Genomic DNA, 10286 nt, shown 5'->3' on the forward strand with positions numbered 1-10286 from the left:
TTATATTAAAAGAAAATTTTCCTCTTTAGTTTTTTTTAGTTGTTTGGCAATTCCACACATTTTACGATGAGTCTCGGTTGTTTTTTAACCTATTCCCTCTCCCATCCTCCTCCCTCTCCCACTACAACTCTTCTTCCCAACAAGCCCCTCCCTCTATCATGACTTCTGGGTATGAGGGACCCACTGGGTTTAATGGGGGTTTCTGGCTCAAGCCTGGGTGGGAAGTTATATATTGAATAAGAGCATCTTGCCAGCAGCTACGCCATTGTAGAAAGTGATGTCCCCATCATTAATTTCCCCCCCCAGGGGTGTGATTATCCTTAACCACCAGTTCTCTCCCCGCCCCCCCAAGGGTGTGACTACCCTAACCACCAGTTCTCCCCCGAGGAAGGGTATGACCATCATTAACCTCCAGTTCTCCCCCAGGGAACAGTGTGACTGTACAGATGGTCTAGCATGAATGATAAAATGTGGGATTGAAATGACATGTTTCTGAATTACCATACTTTTTCCAGTTCTGAATTTTCTGATTGCACATCCAAGTTCACCCTTAAACAATCTGGTGGGCTTTCTAGTTAGGTCATTTATGACCATGGAATTAGACACCAGGAACAATGCACGGCATGGCAAGAATTCGTATAAGAAATTGCTATGCAATCAACAGAATAACTCTTGTTCTTCATGTTTGATTGCCCTACTACGTACTGAAGGACAGACAAAACCTACCAAGGAAATTGGAAACGACTTTATGGGAAAGTGATATCACATATTTGAATGACAAACATTTGCCCTTCTCTAAGTATGTTTACTGTGCAGTCTTTTCAATGCCTAGGGTATAGACCACCTTCGTCAGAATTATGGCCATGCCTTTTAAAGTGGACACTCCCAGTGAGTTCTGGAATACCACCTATTCCTTGATAAGGCTCTAAACTCTCCCTGCTGAGGCATAAGATCTTTAGGGTGTCTTCAGCATACTTTGAGTGTGCAATATGCACAGAGACACTGCTTCTCATCTGCTTTGGGCTTCATCCGCAAAGAGGATTAAATTGCACAACCCACACAATCATGGACAGTCATCCTGCGGATCCTTCCCCAGCTTGGGAGCTGCCTCCTTTGTGGGTATAGCTCTATCTGGACTCCCTCAGTCCTGGCTGGGGACAGGCTGGTCCCCACTGGCCTACCTGTCACAAGAAGCTCAGCAGTACTGGTCGCTTGTCCAGATCCATTGGTGGCTCTCAGGGAGTATCGTCCACTGTTGGCTTTAGTCACGGCGGGGATCGTCAATTTAGCGCGGCCATCGCTAAAAGAGATCTGCACGCCGGGCAGAGTGGAAGTTGAAATCACCTGGCCATCCCGAAACCAGCTCACCTCAGGAACTGGGGAACCTGGAAGGTAAGCAGTCACGTTTATATGGGCGTGGTCATGGTCCAGCCCTCTGTTCTCTCCCATCATTGCAAGGTCTTGCACTGGCCTATCAAAGCTAGCTGGAGGGGAACCCTGTTTAGTGGTAGCAACAGCAAGACAGTCACCATTGGGAACACCTGGTCGTTTATATAGAGTCCTACCCCAGTTTTTTTATGGAGTTGGGTTTTGAGGTACACTGTAGCTTCACCATTTAGTAGACATTATTAAAATAATGAGGGGGGTTTCTAAGCGTTGAGTGCTGCAGAAATTTTGAAAGGTGACCATTGCCATCCTGAAAACATGAGGCCTAGAGGCACAAAGCCATCCTACAGCCCTGCCCCAGGAGGCCAAGCCTACCTCCCTCTTCTACAGTTGCAGGGACACTGTCCAGAATGTCCTTGCCAATGTGACGGCAGCAAAAATGCCCCCACATGGACAGGCAGTTCCTCATGCTAACTCCAGATCCAAATCCAGTCTTCCAGAACAACACAGGAAGTCGGAGCAGCAAGAGGAAGCCAGAGTCTCCTCACTGACGGTTAAGAACCGTATCCGTGGTTTCAGGTTTTATTAAAGTCTAGTGTGTCCAGAGGTTGGACGGCTACTTTAGGGACTGTTTACTTTGCACCAGACATCAATGCTTGTGACTGTTCTCGCTGGTGACAGAATGTTCACTGTGTTGGCCTTACACGAGCCAACCTCCCATTATGGGAGAGTGAAGAGTTTAATGGACAAATCTGTGGGTGTCAGACTTCATCTGTGGCCTGTTTCTAAGCAAACGTAAAGGCACGTAATTGGAAGGACTCTGAATCTATGGAGATGTCATCTCTCACTACTGTGCAAAGAGACAAATTCCCGCAGACGTCCTGTGTGTTCTGCTCAGTTTAGAAGTTACAGAGGATTTGAGGGAAAATAAGGTCATTATTTGAGAGTTCACCAGGCAAAAGGAGAATTGAGCTGAGTTCCACCAATAATGAACGAGTGATGTTATTTTATCTTTGCAAAGTGTTAGACGGTTACGTAAGACTCATGCATAATACAGAAACAGAAATGAAAAGAAAACTTTAGTGTTTATCTTTATTGCAAGCTGTACATAAAAAACCCAAAAAACAAACAAAAAAAAGAGAAAGAGAAAGAGAGGAAATAAATTCACCACAGGGATGCACTGAATTATGAACTAATCATAGTTATCATTTAATAATATAATCTTACATGACCAGTTATGGTTCTCTAGGAGACAGATTGATTAGGTCATCTTGACATTTTTTACAGTATAGTTTATAGATGGCTCCCCCTTACTTGTTATGGGTAATGTACAGTCTAGAATCATCCCTGAACCAAGTGATGAAGAAAAAGAGGCCAAAAAGAAATGAGTGGAATTCCTTTCAAATGCAATTGTAGGGGAAATGCTTGCACTCTTTGAATACAAAGAGCAGACAGTACTATGTCTTCCCAAGAAATGCAAAAGGGAGGTCTTTAATTCACTAGAATAATTTAATAAGACGAAGAACCCAATAAAATAATTATCATGAGTAGTCCCTGCACCCCCACCGATGGGTAGTTGATGAAATGGTTTTTTTTCTCCTATGTAACAACTGAAACTGAGGCACAGACTAACTGCCCAGCTCTGTCACTAAACCCCACAGCACAAGGGCTCTTGTCTGTCACGTTGGCTCTGCGGCTGAACCCAAATATAGAATGACCAGATTTGGCCCTACTTAGTTGCTAGAATCTGACAGCAAATTTTAATGGAATGCTAATTATTTTTGCTTTGTGGAATTATAACTATGAATAAAACATTTTCAAGTCATTACATTGTCAGCATCCTGTGAACGGTGTGCCCTTAAAATGACCTTCCCATGGTGTTATGCCAATTTTACATAGTAAAAGCAGGGTTTAAACTTGGTTTCGGGGGGCCTACAGAAAAGAAAAAAAATCCTGGAGGAAGCAGGTGGAGCCGAAAAGAAAGCGTCCATATGGCTTACCACTAACGTGAGCCTCAAAGGTTGCGGTACTACCCTCCAGTACCACAACGCTTTGTAACGGCTGCGTAAACGTCGGTGCTTGAGTGGTCATCTTTTTAGGCACTCTGAAAAGGAAAAGAAAAATCAGTGAAAATGTTGATCCTCAGGGCCCCTCAGCAGCTATATGGTGGAGACAAAGACATGCTTCTCCAAATGGATTTCTCTAGGCATAGGTGGCCCTAGAGCAATAGGAAGCCTCCTCTTGGGGTTTATGCAGCTGACCTTTGAGCTAATTTAAGGGAAATGGGAGGGGGGGTATGGGGGACATCAAGCAGAGCAATGAATACGCCCCCTAGTGGTCAAAGCAGGAGCTTCCAATCCTACCAAAAATGGAAAGTCAGGTTGGGAGAGAGTGGAAGGGAAAACCAAGCTATGACCCAGGGCTTTCAGAGACACAGCATGTAATAAGCATGTGAATCCTTCCCTGGCAGCTCTCACCACGGTGCCAATGTTACAAGAGGGCTTTGCTCTAGGCTCTGCCCACTGCTTAAAATCGGCCCCCAGACGAAAACATCTGTACCAAGGAAGCCTTTCACTGATGTGAAAAGTGTTGGCAAGGATTTTCACAGCCGTAAGCCTTTTTTTCTTCAACAGCAAAGCAGACTTACAGTGCCCTAACATGTCTGTACATTGTATGCAACGACACAATTAATGTGGCTGAAATCATCACCAGGGAAAAATATTTAATAAGTCCAAATTTATTATAGATCTGAAATAAAAGTGCTGACTTGCGTTAACATGGAGCAATAAGCAAACTGAATAACAGGAGCTGGTGGGAAATGCTCATTGAAATAAGAAGATCTGAGCTTTAGGATGTGAAATAGTCAACAAAGAAATGAGTGTAAAATTTTCAGTTAAGTCCTTTTGTAAGTGGAAGAAAGTGTTTCGCCTATCAGTTTTGGAGATTATGTGTGAAATTTCCTATGCATAAATACCTAATCATTCACCTTGACCAGACTAGTGTTCTGGCATTAAAAACAATTTCCGAATTTTCTATTGCCTCATTATTTTTCATAATTCTTTTTTGTTCATTCTGACATTACAGTGCAATGATCTTAGTGCTGGTGTTCTACTCAGTGTAACTAAAGTTCCTTAAGACACAGTTTCTACTCCAGAAAAATCCAGGTATCATCCTCCAAAAGTTTTCAGGAATCATTTCCGAGGAACTCTTGTGTCCAGCACATTATCTTTAGGGGGAGCACATTTTATGTCTAAGTTTTCCTGTCTGCAAACCAGTGCATCTTCTAAAAATAGCTATCTCCTTAGATAAGCAATGCATAATTATGTATTTATTTAATAACAGGCATTTACAATTAGTAACCTAATCCCAGGAAGACGGGAAATCTAAGTGTGTTTTGAAATTAAGTCTTTTATTTCTTACCCCTTTTTAGTATTAACATTCATCTCATGCCACATAATTGGATTGCGGGTTGAATTAAAATGCATAAGGAGATTTGGAATTGTCTGAACAACAATCCTCCATCTTCATTGAGACTTTATAAAATGTTGGGATTAAGTGGCCTAAATGGGCTTGATACCCTATCCTTATTGTCTAAGTAGACGAATTGCGTTTCTTGGAGCACTTGCTTTCCAGAGGCCTAGGGCTGAAGGTATGCATCTGAAATGTCATGCTCCCAAAATAAACCCCGGGCTTGACTGACAGCAGACAAGTGTCTGCCACTGTCCCGCAACAGATACCCCGGCGGTTGATTCCCTTAAAAAGTCATCGGGCGTAGCCGATGCCACATGGCTTTCTCAGAGCTATTCTTGGTCAGCCTTGCTTTATCACAGGGCCACATAACCTTGTACATTCCCGACGGACACGTTTATTAAGGAAGCAAACATTTCTGCCCTCATCTCAGACCCCCGAGTTCTAGGATATCAAGTGCATTTTAAAAATCTGAATTGGTGACTCCACTGGTTAGGCTTAAGCACTTGATATTTTATTAATTTTTTTAAAGAAAAATTACACATCCAAATCAATTTTTAAAACACAGATCCTCACTGCAGGTCAGCGAGAGCAAACCCTTAGCAAGAGACATTCACCGCTCAAACTGGCGACTTGAAACCCATCAGAAATAGCTCTAAGATTCCAACAAGCCGGTCCCCACTTACCTGACTTCTCAAGAGTGCCTAAAAAGGGTGGGACTAAGCCCAAGGTTGCTTCTGAAACGACGTCCTATGTAGAGTTGGTTTTCCCAACCATCTCCGACATGAATCAGTGAGCCTCTAACCCTCAAAACAAAACCACACAGTCAAGACTGTGTGGTTTTGCTTTTCTATGCAATCCCTACACCCGAGGCGAGGTGGGAATGCACGACTGCTCCAGAGCCAGGGGCTGGCTGGCCCTTATATTCCCCAGATCTGCTGACGGACCCACATCCTTAGTGCCCGGTGCTGTGATTGGCTGGTTCTCTTAGGAACGCATGATGGGGGAGGACCGGTTTGGGAGTATCCCATACCACCTGTTCCTCTGATTGGCAGCGCTAAATTTAGTGTCTCAGAAGAGGCTTTACCAAGGAAATAGAACTGCATTTTAAAAATGACCTCACGGGCTCAGAGAAGCGTGTAAGTGGCAAATGTGAAAACGTTACCCATGTGGCTCTGAAACTCGAATGTGACAATAGAAAGGACGTGTGGGTATTCATGTCTCTAAAACAATCCCAAACTTGAGCCCCGAGCTGAGCCCCGTGAGTCAGGCTCCACTTCTGTTCCCTGCCCTCTAAACCCAACCAAATGGACCTGTCAATCATGACAGCTGAGGAAGAGATTTATATCACACATAGGTTTCGTCTCCTCTGACGACTCAGTTGCTGTAAACTTAGCATTTGAAGAGAGCTCATCTGGACTGTCCGTCCTACCGAACAGTCAGGCTGATGTCAGCGAGCTGAGCCTGCGGGAAATAACACCCAAAAGCAAAGTCTGCCCAAGACTTCAATTTAGTCTGTATGGGATAATGTCTTCACTTCCATTGGAATTCATTTTTGCCAGCTAGGAATATTCACAGAGACCCACGCATCGCCCTTTCTGAGTGGGGAAGTCTGAGCTCCCCACAAGGTTCTTTTACTTGGCAAATCACGGCTGCACGGCTAATCTCTGCAGTGTGCTGTCACTAATGGGAAGTGGTTAGGGGATGATATACTTGCTATTTTGGGACTGAGTTTAATTCCAAGCAAGAGACGGTTCAAATACAAAAGATAATATCAAAAAGGCCTTTCTTGTGGCTCAGCCAACGCGTTTGTAAAATTCTGCTTAGAGCGGAGAAAATTGACTTGTGGATAAAGGAACAACGCTTTTATCAATAAAATACACTAAAAATTTAAATTTTACGTTAAGTTTTCTTATGTTTGTAATAAAAGTGTTCCCCGTTGTGAGATAAATTGGCCTTGCAGTAGACTTTAACTTCTTGAGCATTTCCCATCTCCCGGCTACTTCTACAGTGATAGTTCATTAACATTTAACAGATTCAATTTACCAGCAACTGGCTTGGTGCTGCCTTATCAACAAGCTGACACCACCATGCTCTTATTTAAACAACTGTCTCCTGTACCTAAGTGGTACTGTCTGTCCTGCAGCCTCCGTGCCCCAGCCCCCACCAGATGGTGTCTGCTCTAACTAGGTTTCAGCTCCTTCTTCCCAAATGGCCAGATTCTTGTTGTGTGCTTTGAAAACCTTACAGGGAAACCTGTCCGTCATAATGGAAAATAAACGAACTTTTTGTTTGGAGTACTCAATAATTTGTTATTTATTTAAAATTCACTTGAGCATGAGTCTCTCTCTCTCTCTCTCTCTGTGTGTGTGTGTGTGTGTGTGTGTGAAGGGGGCATGCACACGTGCATGTGTGTACATATTATATGTGTGTATTTATAGACCGTTTCTAATGTGGAGTACATCTGTGTCATGTCATGTTTATTGGGGGAAAACGTCAAGCCATTTAAGATATAGAATCCCGGAGCTTGAGTTCTGTTGAGCACAACACCATTATTCAGGGAGCAGAAAAACCATGAAAACACATCATCTATTGCAAACATGATGATGTCCCATGTCTTTTCTCCTAAGCTGCGGTTTTTTCACTGTCTTTGAACTTCATAGACCTTTCAGTATCACAGAGATCCTTGCCTTTGGGTGCCTCTGTTTATAGGATGCTCAGGAGGAAAGGAAGAGACTAAGGGCGGAAAGGGTGATTAATGAACACTCTCACACATTGCTACGGAAAGGGGCGAGGGGTTGATTCGTAAGCAGTATCAGATTGTCTGGCACACCACAGTACACATTAGCTTTTCCATTGAGTATGGCATAGTTGGAAGGTAGCATGCCAGCCTGCTGGAAGCGAGCCATTTCTCAGACTGAGGAGTTTGCTGATGCAGTAAGATCTCCATTTAGTATCCTGACTGGGGAGGCACACAGATAATCCCCAACAGCTGCTAATTCAAATATAATGCCTACTTAGTTTGGGAATGTGTGGCATGAGTCTTCCTTTGAGCATCATGTTTAATGTAATTTAATAAATATTTAGTAAGCACATACTCGATGCCAAATGCTGCTTGAATTATTTTTGATTTACATTCTGTCGCTCTTGGCTGACTCAATGATCGTCAGCTGGGTGGTAATTTTGCGCCCAGCCTTGTGCTAGAGGACCCGTGCCCACGGAGAGAAGACAGCCTCCTCTGGAACATGGTTTTCACAGACAACGGAAGAACTGCTACTCCCTGCGGTGGAGATGGAGGTTCGAGCAAAGGCAAAGCTCCACCAGTTACTCGCCTTACACCTCTGCCGCCGACTTTGTACTAAAGCTTCCGCTTCCTGAGCGCCATTTGAGAAGAGGGGCCACGTTTAGTGCTCAGTACAAGAGCAATTTCCAAGGGAAAGAAGCAAAATTAATGCCTCCTCTACTTTGTTAAAACATGCATGTTGCTTCTGGGGCTTGGGTTTACAGTAATTCATAGGATACAAAAGTTTCTGAACTCCGGAAGTTTGTATTTTAGTAAGTTCCATAGTATCTATGATTCGGCATCTGTATAGTACTTTCTGCTCACACACCATTCCAAAGTGGAAAGAAGGGATAAGCCCCCTTTTTCCACGAGGGAGTAGAGCTGGGCAAGCAAGTTTGGGGGTTGCCCAGAGAAAGAAGTGCTGTGTCCAGCAGCTTGTGCTCATGTGTGTATTCCTTAAGTAACAAAGTCAGACAAAAATGAAAGGAGGTATTGTTGATTAAAATTTAAGTGAAGACTGTCCCTTTAGCAGCAAGATTATAGAAATCCGTTTCTATCACTGTTTACCCCATGACACTGGCCATCCACATAGCTAAGGTCATATTAGAGACAAAACCATTATTTTACACATATTTGACAGTTTTACCAAAAATCAGAAAGTTAAGTCTTTCAGTTTCTCAACCCCAGCTTCAGGCCCCTACGGAGGGAGTACTGCTTCCGCTCTGGGGGGAGGGGGGCTATAGGCATCTAGCTTACATCTTTGAGTCTCCAATTTGCCTGTTGTGAGCTATGGATTATAATATCCATTTCAAAGAGCTGCCAGGAAGATTAGATGACAGAATGGGAGTGTCGGCACCAGGACAGCAGGAACCTGACACGCCATGGGCATTTGGTTAGTTGGTTGCTGCTGAACACAACACAAGACAAAATTTCTGGTGCTCCTCGACACTGATTTGATCAGTAGCTCACCATCTGATTAAATATGGAAGGAGTGTGTTCTAATAGATCTTTGAGAATTCAAAAGTGACCCCGCAGTAACACAGCATGTCCTTCCCTAAAGGTCCTCAGAAGATGACATGACATTTGAATGTGGATTACAGCCAAGTCCAAGCAACACCAGAATCTTAAGGAAGATATAAACTGGGTTTCTGCAGACCTACAGGATCCGTAGGAAGATGAGACAAACTATCAGCAGACATTGAAGCTAATGTTGCCATCAGAGAGCAAGGCGTCCTCTTGACGGAGGGAGGTGACTAGGCTTATCTTGTTTAGGGGCAACTGTAAACACAACATCTGAGATTAAGGGCTCAGGGCTCCAAAACATATGTCTTCCTCGGGTGAAAAATCCTTTTGGCCTGACACAAAGGAGCCTGCCAAGATGGTAATAAGGGGTTTTATCCAATGCCTCCAAAGGCAGCCATGCAGACCTACCCACTGCAATCAGCGTGGCTGCATTTTCACATGTTTCTTTAACCAAGGAGAGGATCATCGAAAACCAAGGGAATACAAAACCACCTTGAAAGCAATGCCACTGTCTCAGATACAAGGGGAAGCGTAGACATCTTTAGTCTGTGTAAACCTCACGTGATGCTTTACTGTCCTCTGAAACTCTGAGTATTTTCGAGACATAACAGACGTTTTGACCTCTGCCTTTCAGTCCTCTTTTCCATATTCCTCTGTGATTTCTCCCTCCCGCATCTTGCTTAGCCATCTCATTACAGGATTTTTCAGGGAACCCTTGCTGAGAAGGTCTCTCCTGAATTCCACTGTCACCCGCCCCACTGAACTCTGGGCCTCTGATAAGATTCCACCCATGGCAAGTATTGGAAGAAGCCAGCTTAGGGTACCAATGCCTTCGCTCCTGCCTGGCTTCTCACATTTCAAAAATTGATTTTTTTTTTGAAAATTTCATACATTTTATTTTGATCACATTTACTCCCCCACACCTAAACTTTTCCAAGCTCCATAACCTCCAACCCTGCATTGATCAGAACCTTTTCCTACTTGTGGCCATTTTCTTGCTGCAAAGACAGTCCCTTTTCTGCTGTCTTTGGTTCCAGAAACTGCCTTGTTTCTAGTGAGGCCTCGGAAGCCTGTGATCTTCAGGCTCCTCATGATCCTGTAGTCTTTCACACCCTCCCTGCACCTG

The 10286-nt window shown here is 43.8% G+C and overlaps 1 protein-coding gene across 3 annotated transcripts in view; it reads right to left on the reverse strand.

The window, feature by feature from the left end:
* Ttn (titin) overlaps positions 1–5737 on the reverse strand; it is a 272179-nt gene extending 266442 nt beyond the window's left edge. For all 3 annotated transcript variants that reach the window (XM_087900088.1, XM_087900089.1, XM_085680928.2), the window contains exons 1-3: positions 5541–5737; positions 3387–3490; positions 1182–1385 (exon numbers count right to left, since the gene is read on the reverse strand). In XM_087900088.1, coding sequence (XP_087756214.1) covers positions 1182–1385; positions 3387–3477 — 295 coding nt within the window. In that variant the 5' untranslated portion in view covers positions 3478–3490; positions 5541–5737. The remainder of the gene's footprint in view (positions 1–1181; positions 1386–3386; positions 3491–5540) is intronic.
* Between the last annotated feature and the right edge of the window lie 4549 nt (positions 5738–10286).

Source organism: Myodes glareolus, chromosome 21 (genome assembly GCF_982192425.1).
Source record: "Myodes glareolus chromosome 21, mMyoGla1.1, whole genome shotgun sequence".
In the NCBI taxonomy this organism is placed as follows: Eukaryota; Metazoa; Chordata; class Mammalia; order Rodentia; family Cricetidae; genus Myodes; species Myodes glareolus.